Raw genomic sequence first — 19,017 nt, 5'->3', positions numbered from 1 at the left:
AACATTATTACCAGTTTCAGGCTTTGCCTTTCAGTCTAGCCACAGTGCCCAGGACCTTTTCCAAAGTCATGGTGGTGGTAGCAGTGGCCCTCCACAAGGAGGGCATTCTAGTTCAACTCTATTTGGATGACTGGTTGATTTGAGCCAAGGACATGAAAGAGTATTTGCACTTCTAGAATCACCACCTTATTACAGGAACTAGGTTAGGTGGTGAATCTGGCCAAGAGGAATTTGTGGCCATCTCAGACCCTGGTGTATCTTGGGGTTTGGTGCAATACAAGGCAGGCAGCATGCCGGAGTCTCAGAGCCGCACTTTGATAATGCGAGTTTGATCCCTGTGGAACTCTGTTTGTCTGACCGTGTGGTCTTATCTGCAGGCCCTGGGATTGATGGCTGCCACATTGGAAGTTTTTCCCTGGGCGAGGGCTGGGCTCATATGCGCCTTCTTCAAGGCACAGTCGCAGAACTATGCGGTGAGGCTGCTCCTTCCATTAGAGGTGAGGTACCAGTTGGACTGGTGGTTACAGGCATATCATCTCAGGAAGGGAGTTTCCCTGATGACACCAGATTGGTTGGTGCTTACGACAGATGCAAGCCTCTGGGGCTGGGGGGCTCACAGGAGTTAGTGGGGCTGGAATGCAGCAGAGCAGCAGTGGAACATCAACAGATTGGATGCACAGGCGGTTAGGTTAGCGTGCCTGCAGTTTGCCAAGCAGCTAGAGGCTCAAGTGGTCCGGATAATGTCAGACAATGTGATTTCAGTGGCTTACATCAATCAGCAGAATGGAACCAAGAGTCAGCAGATGTCAGAGGAGATCGATACACTCATGGTGTGGGCAGAGCAGCATATCCGCCTTTCACATTACCAGAAAGGACAATATTGGAACCGATTTCCTCAGCAGGAGAAGCTTGGACCCAGGAGAATGGGAATTGGTGGATGAGGTTTTTCAGCTCCTGGTGTACTTCTGTGGCCTGCCAGATCTAAACCTGTTGGCAACCTTCAACAACACAAAGGTTCTATGCTTCTTCAGTCGCAGGTGGGACCCAAAAGTGATGGGCAGTGACGCTCTTGTTCAGGAGTGACCACGCGGCACCCTTTTTGTATGCGGTTCTGCCCTGGCCTCTGATAGGCAGGCTGGTCCAGAAGATTGCAAGTCAAACTATCACTGTCCTTTGGGCTCGCAGGCTGTGGCACGCTGATCTCTAGAGACTTCTGGTAGGCAGTCCTCTCAGGCTACCATCTTGGACGGATCTGTTACGTCAGGAGCCAGTTCTGCATGAGGATCCAGATCAATTCTGTTTTGGTTTGGCCATTGAAAGGGCTCGGTTGTTGAAGTTGGGGTTTACACATGCGGTAATTTCCACTCTTCTTCGGACCCAGAAATTTTCTACTCCTCTAGCCTATTTTAGAGTATGGAAGGTCTTTTGAGGCCTGGTGTTCTGAACGAGGTACTCAACCGCTCAAGGTGGATATTCCTTTGATTTTGGAATTTTTACAAGACGGCTTGCTTAAGGGCTTGGCCCTTAACACCTTGGAAGGTTCAGGTTGCAGCCCTGGCTTGGGATATGGGGGAAAGTCAATGGAGGACCTTTGTCTTCCCATCGGACATCTCACGTTTCTTGCAGGGAGTTAAGCATCTTTGACCCCTGTTGGAGCTTTTGGTGCCTCTGTGGGACCTTAACTTGATCCTCATGTTTTTGACAAGTCCAACTTTTCGACCACTGTGTACTCTTAACTTTGTGGCTGCTTACCTTGAAGACAGATTTTCTGGTAGCAATCTGTTTGGTGCTTCTGGTCTCTGAGCTGTAGGCTCTTTTCTGCCGTGAGCCTTTTCTCTGCATGACTCTGGGTACGGTTCAACTTTGGACTGTGCCTTCCTTTTTGCCCAACGTGGTTTTGGAGTTTCATTTGAATCAGTCCATTTCTCTGCCTGCCTTGGACAGGGACAGAGATGAAGCAGAGTACTGCCTTTTGCATTCCTTGGACTTGAAGTGTCATTTACTGCGGTATTTGGAGATGACCAAGGCTATTTGAAAGTCTGATCACCTGTTTGTGCTCCATGGTGGAGGTAACCAGGGAGCATCTGCTGGGTTAAGAAAATTATTACGGCGGCCTATGTGGCCTTACCGAAACAAATTAGACCGCATTCCATGAGGGCTCAGGCGGTATTAGTATCATGGGCAGAACTTTTTGTTGTTGCCTGCTGAAATTTGCCAATTTGTGACATGGTCATTGTGGCACTCAAGCAGTCAAGGATTTGGATACAGCCAGAGGAATACCATTCAGACTCTGCTATAACTTCAGTGCATTTACTTACAGTGCCACAGAAATACAAGGTTAGAATGGCAAACACAAGTACAAACACTTAAGACTCTTCTCTAGTCTCAGCTAACAAGGCACTTCCCAGAAGTCTGCCCACTTTCATAGTACCTCTTAGGCATTTCCCAGCAGTCTGCCTACCCTCTCCCAGAGAGAGGTCTGGAGCTCCCAGTCCCAGATCCACTGAGCCATCCTCTCCCTGCTGCCTCAGCCACTTATTCTCCACTGTACTGGGCACACCCTCCAAGCACCTCCTGCCAGGCAGGGTCCCGCCCATAGACATTCTCCCTCTAGGGGATTTAAAGGGGACCAGGTTCCCAGCCTGGTCCTGTACATGTTCACATGGGCAACAATGTGGATTAGAAGCCAAAATGTCCGATCAGAAACTTTTTATTGAGACGTATTTCCTTCTAGCAAGCCCGACTCAGGCCAAGTTTCGCCCCCACATTGGGGCTGCCTCAGGGGCTGTGTATATAGTCAATCTTAAGGATCAGTCTCATATGTCAGATTATATCTTATGGACTTTCCTTATAATCACCGTTGTGGCGCAGACTGCTCTGATCGCTAGAATTTTAAAGGGCTGGAATGGGTCATTTAAAGACCCAGCCTAGTCCTGTACATGCTCATAATCTTTTCCAAATATTACCACTTGGATGTAAGGGCTAGGAAGGACACTGCATTTGTGTAGGCGGTATTGACTGGACCGCTGGCAATTTCCCGCCTTTTTCAAAATTAGCTTAGGTACATCCCATTCATTGGAACTGATCTGCCCGAACGCTGAGGAAGGAGAAATTACTTCTTACGTGATAATTTCCTTTCCTCTGGTAAGGGCAGGTCAATCCCAGACCTTCCCTCAGCTGTCGATGTTTGAATATGTGGTTAGCCTTTCTTCAGGCCAGCTATGCAGAGTATGATTCCTGCTCTTTGTTGAAAACTGGTAAATGGCTTCTCTAACCCTTAGTTGGCTAGATATGTTCTTTCTTTTGGCTGAGCTCTGTGTTCCTTTTGGTTGAGAAACATGAATAGTTGGCTGTTGATAATAATGTTCAAGTAAAATCAGTTTTGTCCACAGTTTGGCTTTTCCAGAGAATACTGGTGGGCTCATGTTGGGGCGGGACTATATGGCCGTGATGTCAGCTTTTGCTCTGTCTCCATCTGCTGGCAGTGGTACATAACCCACTCGTTGGGACTGACCTGACCTTACGAAAGGAAATTAAATTATCAAATAAGTAGTAATTTCTCCATATTCTATAATATACATGTCAGATGACTAGCAGACTGAATCCCTTGCTTTATTCTTCCCTTGCCTAAATTTTTAGTAAATCCCAAAAATAAAACTTCTTTCACTAGCCTTTCTTTTGGGTTTAAATTTTTCCCAACCTTTTGGGAAGCATGGACCCCATTTTAACCTCCAATAATTTCACAGACTCCTACATGCTTCTCTTTAATTTTTTAAATGCGTCACAGGAAACTGATTAATGTATACAACTTATTAAATAAAGAATGTTTTCTTACATAAAACTGTGCTCTACCTCCTGCATTCCTTCAAGAGTGCTGTTCCCTACCCCTCCCTGGCCTCTTTTTCTCTTGTCCTGCTTCCCTCCATGGCCCTTTTCTCTCTCTTTTTTTTTTTTTTTTTTTTTTAAATAATTTATTTAAGAGATGTTAAACTCTCAAAAAGTAGCAAAGGTATCAATCAATTTGCAGACAGATGTCAAAGAAATTAGGACAGTGAAATTATAACTACTTACTGATCCCACTAAGTCATGGCCCCTTTCTGAGTGCTCACATTCCTGCCCTCTCCCCTTCCCAAGTATTTTCCTTCCTACCTTGCTTCCCCCCAATTCATGGCTCCTTCCTTTCTGTCCTCTCCCTCATGTTGCTTCCTCTCTTCTGCAACCCCCTTCCTTGGTACTCTTCACCTGTAGTCCCTTCCCTGTTCCTCTGTCTCTTACCAACCCCTCAGTCCCATCCTGTTGTTCTCCCTGTTTCTCCCTCTCCACTTCTCTCTGAATGCTGTCCCCTTATGGTTCTTGTCCTCTTCCCCTTCATCATGAGCATGCTGCTCACTCAGTGCAGCTTTTCTTTCTCACTGTCAGGGCAGCCAGAGCACATGTAGCAGAGGCCTGAAATGCTCGCCAAGATTCTCCCCCTGCCACCTCTGGTCATGGGGAGCTGTGACTCTGGCAGGCACTTGTGGCAGCATGTTTCCCCTCCTTCTCTAGGCATGGCTTCAGGCTCCTCGTGGTGACAGACAGCCACATTGTTCCTCGCCCACTCTGTGCTGGTCTGGGCTTTTAAGCTGTGCTTTTCCTCCCCTCTTTTCAGTATGGGATCAGGCAGCAGCAGCCTTAGAGCACAGCTCCTCAGAGGTGAGGTCGGCCTGCTCTTTATTTCTCAGCAGTTACATTTTGGTTGCCTCCCTTCCAGTGGACCCTCTGTGATGGTCTTGCAAACCCCTAGGGATCCACAGACCCCAGATTAGGAACCACTGGTTTAGGAGAAAAAAATTAAAAGCATGTTAAGTAATTTTATTATGTCACATTTGTCTGTAGTAGTAGCTTTTCAAAATGTACAGTGTGGGTCACAGAGTACATTGTGGATGTCATATAAGCTACAGTGCATTCAGAAAGTATTTAGCCCCCTTCACTTTTTCCACATTTTGTTATGTTACAGCCTTATTCTAAAATGGATAATATGAATTTTTCCCTCCTCGATCTACACCCAATATCCTGTAGTGACAAAGTGAAATCAGTTAGGTTTGTACAAATTTGGGCAAATTAAAAAAAACCAACTGAAATATCACATTTATATAAGTATTCAGACCCTTTGCTATGACGCTCAAAGTTGAGCTCGAGTGTTTCCTGTTTCCATTGATCATCCTTGATGTTTCTCCAACTTGCTTACCACCTGAGGTAAATTCAATTCATTGGACATGATTTGGAAAGGCACACACCTGTCTATATAAGGTCCCACAGTTGACAGTGCATATCAGAGAAAAATCAAAGCCATGAAGTTGAAGGAATTATCTGTAGACCTCCGGGACAGGATTGTGTTGAGGCATAGATCTGGGGAAGGATACAAAAAATTGTGGCAGCATTGAAGGTCCTGAAGAAGACAGTGACCTCCATTGTTCTTAAATGGAAGAAGTTTGGAACCACCAGGACTCTTCCTGGAGCTGGCTGCCTGCCCAAACTGAGCAATTGGGGGAGAAGGGCCGTGGTCAGGGAGGTGACCAAGAACCCGATAGTCACTCTGACAGAGCTCCAGAGTTCTGCTATGGAGTTGGGAGAACCTTCCAGATGGACAACCATCTCTGCAGCACTCCACCAATCAGGCCTTTATGGTAGAGTGGCCAGATGGTTGCCACTCCTCAGTAAAAAGTATATGACAGCCCATTGGAGTCTGCCAAAAGGCATTTAAAGGACTCTCAGAGCATGAAAACCAGATTGAACCTTTTGGCTTGAATGCCAAACATCATGTCTGGAGGAAACCAGAACCACTCATCACCTAGCATCCCTACGGTGAAGCATAGTGGTGGCAGTATCATGCAATGAGGATGTTTTTCAGCTGCAGTAACTGGGAGACTATTCAGGATTGAGCAAAAGACGATCGGAGCAAAGTACAGAGAGATCCTTGATAAAAGCCTGCTCCAGAGCGCTCTGGATCTCAGAATGGGGTGAAGATTCACCTTCCAACAGGTCATTAACCCTAAGCACACAACCAAGAGAACGCAGGAGTAGCTTCAGCACAAGTCTGTGAGTGTCTTTGAGTGGCCCTGCCAGAGCCCAGACTTGAACCCAATCGAACATCTCTGGAGAGACCATGAAAAGAACAGTGTATCAGCACTCCCCATCCAACCTGTTGGAGCTTGAGAGGATCTGCAGAGAAGGAAGGGGAAAAACAATCCCCAAGTCCAGGTATGCCAAGATGGTACCGTCATACCCAAGAAGACTTGAGGCTATAATCGCTGCAGAAGGTGCCTCAAAAAGTACTGAGTGAAGGGTCTGAATACTTAAGTAAATGTGATTTCAGGGTTTGTTTTTTTTAATTAAGTTGCACAAATTTCTACAAACCTGATTTTGCTTTGTCATTGTGGGGTATTGTGTGTAAATTAAGGAGGGACAAGATTGCATATTATCCATTTTAGAATAAGGCTGTAATGTAAAATGTGGAAAAAGTGATGGCGTCTGAATACCTTCTGACTGCACTGTAAATCAAGCTTTGTAAGTGTTTATTCATTGACTGTATCTTTGGACTATTCAGTCTGCTTCACTTTAACCAGCATGGAGCTATGATATTTGTTAGAGTTCACAGATACAAGAAAAATAAATGGTACCTTACCTCTATGTGTGGTGTATCCATTCTTAGAAAAGTTACTAATTTTAACTCCTTTCTTCTAGGCAATCTTACAAAAGCACTTCCAATTATGGAAGTAGGGGAGCACAAGGACAAAGTGATTCAGTGTAGGTGGCATACGCAGGATCTTTCTTTCTTGTCATCATCTGCAGATAGAACTGTCACCCTCTGGACTTATAACAGCTAGATTGTAATTAAAGGCAACTTATGCAAAGCACAGAGAACATGAGACTAACAGATGGCAACAGATGGGAATTTCCAACAGCATCAACTGACCAGGAAAGTAGCTTAGCAGGAGAAAGCGACCATCACAGACATCTTGCTAGGACATCTTGGTGTGTTAGTATTATTTTGCAGTGCTTTTAGTCTTCCGTGTGAACTCATACTGCTGTGACTTGTTGCCAAAGTCCATTGGAAGAGCTCTTCTTATGTTGTAAGTGTGCAGCACTCAAGATAAGGGTGATGTGTTTACAGTTTAGTATTAATTACATTCCTGGACCTTCCCATCAATGACAAGCTTTTTTTCTATCAGAACTTAAAATCTGAATACCTTTTAATCAAGACAATATATTCTATGTAACATAGCTTGTTGCACATAAGAAAAAAGCTGATTTCATATTTTCCTTTTATGCATCCCTTGTCGAGGCTCCAGAAAGACAAACAAAACCAAAATAAACTCATCAGGATTGATCTTACTGAACGTAAACATCTTTAAGCATTTCCTTGTTTCTTTAGTCTAAATAAGTATATATTTTTTTAGCTTTTTAGGCTTACTGGGGAAAATATTGCTGGTTTTGCTTCATAGCAAATGATTTTTAACAGGTTGCCCAAATGCAAAGGGGAAAACGGTTGGTTTTAGAAGATTTCATTTTAGAATGCAACACAATACCTCTGCATAAAGTTCATTGTAGAAAAGCAAATCAGCTGCATCTCTCTCATCCAGCTGTTATAGTGAGGGTCCTGGCAAATTGTTTTTCTGGGGTAAGGAGAAATAGGATATGTTTACAATATGGCCTCCATCATGGCTTACAGTGCTATGTCTGCATGATAACTGAAAGATGAAATCTGACTTCCCAGTGCAAAGGTTTATTTGGTTTTGTAATTCTTGCACTTAAACTTTGTGTAATACAAAATTGTTTTATTTCAGTTGACTAGTAGATTCTAATGTTTATGTATTGTTATATTTTCATACTGTACAGTTCCTTTTAGCTTTAATTTAAAGCCCAAATAAAAAATAGATGATTTTATTTATTTAACATGCAGTTCAATTTTGGTTCCAATTACTAAACTGTCTGTGCACTGTATTAAGCATTTTTGTAACTATTGTTTAAAAGTGATAAGGTTATTATTGAAGTGTAACTGTGCTATATTCACAATAAAGGCCTCTGATATGTGCAAGCAATAATGGTCTTTCTCAATTGTCTCAGTGTACTATTTACATAATGTTCATATGTATGGAGCCTTTACTTAAAACAGCACATCAACATATATATCCTTGTGGAAACCTTAAGCTAACTAGTGCTAAAATACAGAATTATCCCAGGACAAGCAGGATGCTAGTCCTCACATATGGGTGACGTCACTGACGGAGCCCTAGTGCGGGAAAAACTTTCTCTCAAAGTTTCTAGAAACTTTGACTGGCCCTGTGAGGGCACTGAGCATGCCCAGCATGCCATGATATTCTCTGCCACAGGTGTCTCTCTTCAGTCTTCGTTTTTCCGCGCTGCCACTAGGATCGCGGTTCAGGAGCCCTTACGGTTCTTTTACATAGAATTTGTGACTGGATAGTCATAAATAATTTTCTTGATATTCTCTCTCATATCCTCTCTCTCTGGGTCGACTACACCGGCTGGTTGTTTGAAATTTTCTCTCACGAAGTCCCATTTCAGTCGACGGCTGTCGGCATAAAATGGCGACTGGGTTTAAAAAGTGCCCCGTATGCAATCGAACGATGTCGATCACGGATCCACATTTAGAATGTGTATTATGTCTAGGAGAAAAACACGACGTTAGTACATGCACTAAATGTGGTGAAATGTCGGCAAAATCACGAAAAGCTCGTCAGGAGAAAATGGAACATTTGTTCCATTTACAGCTACTGCCTTCCCCTTCTAAATCGTCCAAGTCGTCTCTGGCTGGATCGATGAAACGCTTACTTTTTAAAAAAAGTCGCGGGAACAGGGGTCCGGAGATAAACCTGCTTCTCCTTCATCCATCGCATCTTCACAGTCAGCTGACCAGTCAAAATCGAAACATCGACATAGTCATCGACACCCGTCGACGTCCCAGGAACCATTGACGGTGAAGTGGCCACGTACCGAGGATACAGCGGTTACGTCACCACCTGGGCCTTCCTCGATGGTAATAACGACGCCGCAAATTCCTTCACAGGAAGAACCATCGCAGCCTCCGCCACCGCTTACACCTGCTTTACTTCCAGCAGCTGTACAGCCGGAATTGTCTGACTTGATCAGGCAAGCGATAATGCAGGCTTTCAAAGATCAAGTTTTTCCGGCACTTCCGCCGATGCTGCAAGCATCGATGCCGGTAAATATACCGATGCCGGTGGGCTTGCCGGTGCCATCGATGTCACTGACGACTTCAAGTTCGATGGCTCCAGCACCGAGGATTATAACGGCATCGACATCCATCTTTGCCCAGGTGCCGTCCACCTCCTCGATGCCTGCTTCGATGATAGCACCATCGCAGTCATCGACGCCATCCCGTGCACCTTGCTCGATGCCTTCATCGATGCCGACAACTGCGGTCTCGATGCCATCGATGCCTACAAATCAGAGGAGTAAAAATGGAGATTTTCATCGATGACTTCTGCAAAGTTACCAGTCTGTCATCGATGCGGGACCAACCTTACAACCTCAGAAGGCTCATCAGATTTTTTCTGTCTATGATCCACAACCAGGCCCTTCAGGCCTTCATCAACCATCTAAGGTAGCTGCGAAGTCACCTTACAGGGAAGACTCTGAAGATTCCTGGGATGATCAACAAACAACAAACAGAATCTGTCTGATCCCTCAAAACTCTACTTTCAAATATGCCGCTTTTGCGGATGATATTTTAGTCTTCCTTACGAATCCTCGTCAGTCCCTTCATCCATTGCTTCAGATTTTTTGGGCCTTTGGAATCTTTTCGGGCCTGCGCTTAAATTTGGCTAAGACTGTGGCATTGGCGTTCCCAGATTCTCTGCAAGAGGCCTGGAGTGCTGACTTCCCTCTCCAGTGGGCGGGGCCCTCCTTTAACTATCTTGGCATCCATATACCCCGCGACCTATCCCATTTATATAAATTGAATGTACTTCCCTTACTGTCTTATACCCAAGACAAATTGCTTACGTGGGCTCACTTACCCATATCGTTGGGAGGGCGGATCCACCTTTTTAAAATGAATATATTACCCAAATGGTTATATTTATTTCAGAACCTACCTCTGCACTTACGTACGGCAGAACTTGGGGGAGTGGGGGCTTGGGGGTCCCTGATCTAGCTCTTTATAATCTAGCCAGTAACTTGCGAGTGATGCGGGACTGGTTGATGGATAGCTCTATCGCTATTAATCTTTCTGCTGATGGTGAATTGGCTTCCTCCCTGTCTCTCAAATTTGTCCTGCAGAAGCTTACGAGACTGCTAAAAACTCCGCGTATTTGTGCCAATTTTTTGCCCATTCGAGGGAACCCCAATTTTACCCCGGGTTCTCAAACAGTGGCAAATTGGAGGTGGCATGATCGGGGAATACAAGTGTTGGGGCATTGCGGGAGACTTATGCCCTAGCTGTGACTGAGGTTTTTCCTTATTTACAATTACAACATTACCGCTGTTAGACAAGTCTCCCATTTCCAATCCCTGGCTGCCGTTTTCTCCTTTGAAAAGGAGCGGGGGCCACGCTATCACAATATTATAAGCTTCTTAAACAAGTGACTGTGGTGGATACCTGCTCTGTCTTGGTGGAGCGTTGGAATGGAGAAGGGGTTTTTTTGATTTCTGTGTCTATACTTAAAGCTGCCTTTAAGCAAATTTCCCAAATCTCGGTGAATTCTTATTTTAGGGAAATGCAATACAAATTTTAACGTAGAAGCTACATTTCAGCACAAGGGGCTTTCTATTTAAAAATTTCTTCTTCCCACGCCTGTGTACGCTGTGGCCTCCCGAGTGGTTCGCTGTCCCATGCTTTTTGGGAGTGCCCTACAGTACTTACTCTTTGGACTAAGGTGGTCAGATATTTAAATACACTATTGGGGGTCCGTATCCCAATGTCCCCCCAGTGGATACTTTTTGGTTGCATTTCTCCACTACAGGTTCGGGGTTTGGGACCTCACTTGCTTATTCACAAAGTTTGCTTTGTAGGTAAGAAGGTCATCTTACTGCATTGGCGGGACCTGATACCACCATTGTATTGGATGTGGCGCAATTGCTTTCATTGGATGATGCTCTGGATGCAGCGCTTATGCGGCTTTCTCCGCGTCATAAGAAGCGATTTCTTGATGCTTGGAATGTTTACTTGCAGTCTCTCTCACACCGTGTCCGTAGCTCTATCTTAAATGAGTGATCCCATGTGGGCGTTCCGAATCTAAACTTGCCTTGGATGGGCTTGCTGGATGTACCTTGTATACTTTTATGTGTTTTATTTGTTCAATGTAAATCGCCATGCCTGGCGTTTGTTTGTGTTACACTGTAAACCGATGTGATATCCTGGATGAATGTCGGTATATAAAAATTTTAAATAAATAAATAACATAAATAAATGTGTGACTCCTGAGTTTCCTGTGGATCTGTGGGGGGGGGGGGGGGGGGGGAGTAGGCGATTGCTGTATTCTTGTATGGGCTGTTGGGGGATGAGAGTCAGAACCAACCTCTCTCCCCCTGTTTGTTAATTGTTCATTGTTATTATGTTTTTTAAAAGCTAATAAAAACAGTTAAACAGTAACTGTTGCAGTTCACTCTACCTGTGACCTAGCAAACCTAAGACGGGGTTCTGTGCTCAGCAGAGCCTGATCTGTTAACCTTGGGTAGCTGCCTTGTCATAATTGCCAACTTTACTCCCTAAAAGAACTTTGGCAAGCCAAGACCTTCTTTTTACCCTGTTCCTGCCAACATATCTCACAGAGACCTCTGTGTTCTCTTTTCCTGTCATTATCCTGCTGGGGATTGCTGGATCCCTTGCCTTGGATTTCTTTAGGAGTGTGACCTGCCAACGGCTAAGGATGAGACAGACTGGCTTAATTAATCGTTCAGCTGGGTTAATTAGTTTGGCATTTTAATCAACCATTCTACTCTTCCATCGCCAGCCTCCATCGCTTACTCCCTACCCCACAGCATCAAAACACAAGCCCAGCCTCGCTGGCCACCCTCGAGTTGACGTCCGGGCTTGAAATAGAAAACATCCTCAAAAAGATGAAGCCCTCGTCCCACCCATCAGACCACATACCATCCAATCTGCTGCTCTCCATTCCTGACATCATCGCCAAACCTATTGCAGACATCATAAACTGCTCGCTATCTCAAGGCCAAGTCCCTGACCAATTCAAGCTGGCAATACTCAAGCCTCTCCTTAAAAAAACCAAACCTATCACCTGCTGATCCAGCCAATTTCAGACCCATTGCCAACCTCCCAATGATCGCTAAAATCATGGAGAAGATTGTAAACAGACAATTATCTGAATTTCTGGAAGAAAACGACATTCTCACCTCAAACCAATTCAGATTCCGAAAATCATTGAACACCGAATCTCTACTAGCCTCACTCTCTGACTCCATCCTCATCAATCAGGAAAAAGGTCAACCTTTCCTTCTAGCACTACTGGATCTCTCCTCAGCGTTCGATACTGTGAACCATGCGTGCCTGCTCCATCGTCTGGCAGATATCGGCATAACAGGATTGGCGCTCAACTGGTTCAAATCTTTCCTTGAAAACAGGCACTACAAGGTTAGGATTAACAACAAAGAGTCACACCCTGTCAAAGCGAAGCAGGGGGTTCCACAAGGATCATCACTGTCACCTACACTATTCAATATTTATCTCCTCCCTCTCTGCCATCTACTATCCAGTCTCAAGCTTACGCACTTCCTATACGCGGATGACATCCAGATCCTCATCCCTATAACTGAATCTCTTAAAAAAACGTGGTCTTACTGGAACAGCTGCCTTACAGCAATCAACAACTTGCTCTGCAGCCTCAATCTTGTACTAAACACCAGCAAAACCGAAATCCTCATAATAGCTCCAGATAATTGCTCCCTGCTTAACCCGCCTATCTCTTCCCAACTCTCCCTCACACAGATCGACCACTCTCCGCAAGTAAGAGACCTTGGTGTGCTGCTTGACAACCAACTCAACCTCAGCAAGTTCGTAAACACCACCACCAGAGAATGCTTTCTCAAATTGCAGGTCCTAAAAAAATTAAAACCACTCCTACGCTTCCGAGACTTCCGCCTGGTACTACAATCCATCATCCTCCCTAAACTGGATTACTGCAACTCTCTCCTCCTGGGCCTGCCCGCTAGCACCATCAAACCACTTCAGATGGTTCAGAATGCGACGGCTAGAATACTCACTAACACTAAAAAAAAAGGAACATATTACCCCTGTCCTCCAGAACCTTCACTGGCTACCTATAAAATTCAGGATACACTTTAAAGCACTTATGATGATTCATAAGGCTCTATACAACATCTCCCCTCTCAACCTAGCTTTTCAACTACAGCACCACACCTCAAAGAGGCCGATCAGAAGCGCATACCAGAACATGCTACACACCCACCCAGCTAAAACTTCATTGAGGAAACGAGCATTATCCACCGCTGGCCCCCCACTTTGGAACCGGATGCCACCGGACCTCCGCCAAGAACCTTGCCTAGCAACTTTCAAAAAGAAGCTGAAGTCTTGGCTATTCACGCAAGCCTTCCCCGATAGCTAACCTGATGAAGTGACAGTCGGAATCCATACGGCTGTACATACTCTTTCTGATTGCGTACCTCGCTTTTCAGTTTATCCTGTTATGATTGTTTTGCAGTTAACCTTGTTATGATTGTCTCCCTAAAAATTTCCTTCAACTTGTTACAATGTATTTCCCGCCACTGTGGCGACAGTTCAGTTCCATGTAAACCGTTGCGATATGTATTGTATACAGGAACATCGGTATATTAAAAATTAAAAATAAATAAATAAATATGTGTAAGCTGACTTGCAGATAATGCAAGTTTATGTTCATTTTTCATAACAGTGCTTTGCTCTGTAAAATTTAGAAACTTAAAAACAAAATTACATTTACTATATAAAACTGTTGAATTTGTATCTTTTGGTTATCAGTTAAATCTACTAATCACCTGTAGCCAAAATCTAACCTACAGAACTCAGTACAGACTCAGTACAGACTACTGGACCAGCAAAGGTGTGGCAGCTGGACCTCCTTATATACAGCTATTTGGTCCACACCTAATGCTGGTCCAATAGTGAGCCTCCTGAGGTGGGTCTCACTAACTTTGCTTCACTTGATATTTACTAGGGGATTCTCACTGATTAAGAGTCTCTGTGGTTCCAGTGCAAGATCCCTTGGCCCTGAACACACAGGGCTGCAGGTTTGATCCCTGCTGCCCCTAATAATATTGTACCTCTCCCTTGAGTTTTTGCAGCCTAAAGGCATAAACTCTGCATTTTTTAGCATTAAATCTTAGCTGCCAGACCCTAGGCCATTCCTCAAGCTTCGCTAGATCCCTCCCTCTTCATATTTTCTACACTTTCTTGGGTGTTGACTGTTGCAGATTCTGGTATCATCGGCAAAAGGTCAACCCTTTTCTGACAATCCTTTTGCAATGTTGCTCACAAAAATGTTAAAAGAACAAGTCCAAGGACCGATCCCTGAGGCACCCTTAGTAATGCCCCCCTCCTCAGAGTGAATTCCATTTACCACTGCTCTTTGTCACCTCCCACTCAAGCAGTTTCTAACTCAGTCAATCTAGGGCCCATACCAAGTGCGCTCAATATATTTCTAAGTTACCTATGTGGAATCATGTCAAAGGCCTTACTGAAATCCAAATACATTAAATCTAGTGTTTTCCCTTGATCCAACTCTCTGGTCACCTAATCAAAGAAATTGATCAGATTTGTCTGTCAAGATCTGCCTCTGGTAAAACCAAGCTGCCTTGGATGTTGCAATCCACTGAATTCTAGAAACTGCACCATCCTATTTTATTTATTTAAAAATATTTGTTAATTGCTCTACATTTTCAATCAATTACTAAAAGCAATATACAAAATTAAAACATCTAGATACAATACATAAAAATTAAACAAAACTAACATAATTCTACAATATAAAACAGGAATTCCATTAATGTGATCACCACAGAGGTTAGACTAACCAATAAATAGTTCCCAGCCTCTTCCTTTCTTCCACTCTTATGCACATATACCACATCCACCTGTCTCCAGTCCTCTGGCACTACTTCCAACTGTAAAGAAGCACTGAAAAGGTCAACCAGTCTTATTGCCCTAGAAAGTATCCCATTTGGCCCCATTGCATTATCTACTTTAAGTTTAGTTAGCTCCTAATGAACACACGTTTCTGAAAATCGATTGAAGTTTATCTCACTTCCAATCTTATTTGTATTAATTTTATGTGGTCCTGTTCCTTTCACAGTGAACACCAATCAGAAATATTTAAGCAATTTTATTTTTTCCTCATCAGCCTCTACATATTCCTTTTCTTCATGTCTTTGTCTCAAAATACTACTTTTGCACTTGCTTCTTTCACTAACATATCTTAAAAAAAAAGTCTTGACCCCCATTTTACCATATTTATTTTTTCTTCCATTTAATCCTAGTCTAGATGCATTTCTTACCACTTTTCCAGATATTGTTGCCGATCTTCCTCTTTCAGTGATCTCTTGTAATTTATGAATGCTACTTTTTTCCTTTACCTTTTCAGCTACTTCTTTAGAAAACCATAGCAGCCTCTTTTTCCTCTATTTACTTTCCTAACAAAAAGGCTAGTTAAGCTAATACCTCTTTTTAGTTTTGCCCACTTCTCTTCTACTTCCCCTAGATTTTCCCATCTAGCTAATGACTCCTTCAAGTACTCCCCCATTTTAAGAAAGTTAGTTTTCCTGAAGTCTAAAGCCCTTGCCGTTGAATGAGCTTTCATCTCCTGCGCACGAACACCATTTGGTGATCACTGGATCCCAGATGATCGTCCAGCACATTAAAGATGCTGTCTCTGTGACTAAGCACTAGGTCCAGTATCGCCTCCTCCCATGTGGGTTCAGTTACCATTTGACAGAACAGTTCTCTCTGGAGAGAATCCAGTAGAGATGCGAATCGTGTGATCGATCGTCTTAACGATCGATTTCGGCTGGGAGGGGGAGGGAATCGGATCGTTGCCGTTTGGGTTTTTTAAAAATCGTGAAAATCGAAAACCGGCACACTAAAACATCCCTAAAACCCACCCCGACCCTTTAAAATAAATCCCCCACCCTCCCGAACCCCCCCAAAATGCCTTAAATTACCTGGGGTCCAGAGGAAGGGTCCCGGTGTGATCTTTTACTCTCGGACCTCCGGTGCTTGTAGAAATGGCGCCGGCGCTACCTTTGCCTTGTCATATGACAGGTCAAAGGTAGCGCCGGCGCCATTTTGTTTTTTGTCCCCCGAGGTCAGGAGCGTAGGAGATCGCTCCCGGACCCCCGCAAGACTTGCCAAAAGTCCAGCGGGGGTCCGGAACGACCTCCTGCAGTCGAATCGTGTTGTCTACGGCCGGCGCCATTTTGCGCAAAATGGCGGCGCAAAATGGCGCCGGCCATAGACAACACGATTCGACTGCAGGAGGTCGTTCCGGACCCCCGCTGGACTTTTGGCAAGTCTTGTGGGGGTCAGGAGGCCCCCCCCCAAGCTGGCCAAAAGTCCCTGGGGGTCCAGCGGGGGTCCGGGAGCGATCTCCTGCCGCGAATCGTTTTTCCGTACAGAAAAACGATTCGCATGCGCAAAATGGCGCCAGCCGTAGACAACACGATTCGACTGCAGGAGTTTGTTCCGGACCCCCGCTGGACTTTTGGCAAGTCTTGTGGGGGTCAGGAGGCCCCCCCAAGCTGGCCAAAAGTCCCTGGGGGTCCAGCGGGGGTCCAGGAGCGATCTCCTGCCGCGAATCGTTTTTCCGTACGGAAAAACCAAAGGTAGCGCCGGCGCCATTTCTACAAGCACCGGAGGTCCGAGAGTGGAAGATCACAACGGGACCCTTCCTCTGGACCCCAGGTAATTTAAGGCATTTTGGGGGGGTTCGGGAGGGTGGGGGATTTATTTTAAAGGGTCGAGGTGGGTTTTAGGGTTTTTTTTAGTGTGCCGGTTTTTTCGCCCTCCCCCTTCCCCCGATTTACGATTTTTTGACGAAAAATCGGGGGAATTGTTATTGTATCGTGGCTCTAATGATTTTTGACGATTTAAAATATATCAGACGATATTTTAAATCGTCAAAAAACGATTCACATCCCTAGAATCCAGGATCTCCCTACTTCTAGACCCCACAGCTGGGATATCTTAATCAAAGTCCAGCAGATTGAAATCCCCTAGTTTAGTTTAGTTTATTATATTTGATGGATTTCCTTTTTTTTTTTTTTTTTTTTATAATTAAGGCATTGTACAATAACAAAAGAGCACCTCCCCTTTCATAGTAATTTTGTGAATATCCTCCATTAAATCACTATCCATTTCTTCTGACTGCGGAGGTCTGTATATTACACCAGTTTAAATAGATGTTTAATTCACTCTTTCCAAATTAACCCACAACACCTCCTCCTTACCTCATAAACCCTGCAATTCTGTTGCTTTAATATTTTTTATATCTAATGCCACACTGTCTCCCTTCCTTCCTGGTCCTTCCTGTATAGATTGCAGCCCAGTATAACTATATTTCAGTCTTGGTTTTCCATGTACCATGACAAGCACTACATCTAAATCAGCTTCTTCCATGACTGTCTCTAGGCATGAGACTTTGCTTCCCATACTATGTGCATCAGTATACTTAGCTCTGCAGATGTTGCCCTGTTTCCTATTTTTAAACTGTTTATTTACAACAGAAACAATGAAGTAAATAAAGAACACATACAGATAATACAAAAATATTCAAAGCCTCTTGCCACATGTACCACAAACAGCATTTATATCCAAACATCTTCACTGAGTCAAGTTGTTTTGCCACTCCGCTCAATAGAATACCTGGCTGATATGGACCCCAGACTCTGTTGTACATAGAGTGAGTATGTAAGCTTTTCAATCATGGCAATTTCGCTAAGCTGCTTGTGTCAATGTGAGAGCAGCGGGATCATCTTCCAAAAGCAAGCGGCAAGCACCATCTGATCACACAATTCTCTTTGTGATTTGCTAAGCTTATAGACTGTTCTATCTCCCAATAAATACCCATGGCATGTAAGCTGGATCTGTACTGCCAGGCACCTGGAAATTTCTCCCAGTACTTCTCTTTACAACATTTGTATAAAAGTACAAGTCCACCACAGATGCAAGTATGAAATTTGCTGACCCCCATCCCTACCAACAGCTTCTCTGTGAAGAGGGCAAGAAGCGAACAAAGAACAGTGGCCATCTATATGTCCTGTGGAAACAATGTATACATCAATTCCACTCTCTGGCTACACAGAGATACCTTACATGCTGTCTTCCATTTCCATGCTACCTGATCCAAGCCTAAGCCCAAGTCAGCATTTCACATTTCCATCAAAGGAAGTGGGGTATCCCTTTGACCCTGTATAACTTTGTAAGAGATCTCAACTATCTTTCTTTTCAGGCCCTCATTCGTTAGAGCGTTTTCTAAGGCAATAGGTAACCTGGTCCATCCATTGCCCTCTAGGTGTTGAATAGCTGTCACTATCCTGTCTTAAAGTATCCTGGAAGTAGTGCTAATATCATAGTCTGATTGTAACTGCTGAAACGATACCCAGCTGTCCTATGTGTCTGAGCCCCAGCTCCCACCACTCATTCATAACTATTGAAAGTTGAATAGAAAGGTTTGGATTATTGCTAAGTATCGACATAGGCGACACCACTCCCTCCAGCAAATGCAAACTTCTGCATGCCTCCTTCCACACACGCAAAGTATGCGCTATACCCAGGTTACTTTGTGCCATCTTCCGAACTCTGGTTGCAGCTGAAGGGAGGAAAAGCAAATTACTCAAATCTATACTATCGGCCATTCCATTCTGCAGGGACCGCTATGCTATTGACGTGAAGGTTAGGGAGTGGTATGCTCCCTTCATCCTTTGGGCAATCCAAGAAGGCTTCTTCCCCTTTCAAATAGATCTAGTAACACAGTTGTGATGTCATCA

The 19,017-nt window shown here is 44.2% G+C and overlaps 1 protein-coding gene across 2 annotated transcripts in view; it reads left to right on the top strand.

The window, feature by feature from the left end:
- Window positions 1-8,078, top strand: part of WDR47 (WD repeat domain 47) — a 125,082-nt gene extending 117,004 nt beyond the window's left edge. For both annotated transcript variants that reach the window (XM_029618230.1, XM_029618231.1), the window contains exon 15: window positions 6,724-8,078. In XM_029618230.1, the coding sequence (XP_029474090.1) occupies window positions 6,724-6,866 (143 nt within the window). In that variant the 3' untranslated portion in view covers window positions 6,867-8,078. The remainder of the gene's footprint in view (window positions 1-6,723) is intronic.
- The last annotated feature ends 10,939 nt before the right edge of the window (window positions 8,079-19,017 follow it).

The sequence above is a fragment of the Rhinatrema bivittatum genome, chromosome 10 (genome assembly GCF_901001135.1).
Source record: "Rhinatrema bivittatum chromosome 10, aRhiBiv1.1, whole genome shotgun sequence".
In the NCBI taxonomy this organism is placed as follows: Eukaryota; Metazoa; Chordata; class Amphibia; order Gymnophiona; family Rhinatrematidae; genus Rhinatrema; species Rhinatrema bivittatum.
This window is presented reverse-complemented; position numbering and strand designations above follow the sequence as displayed.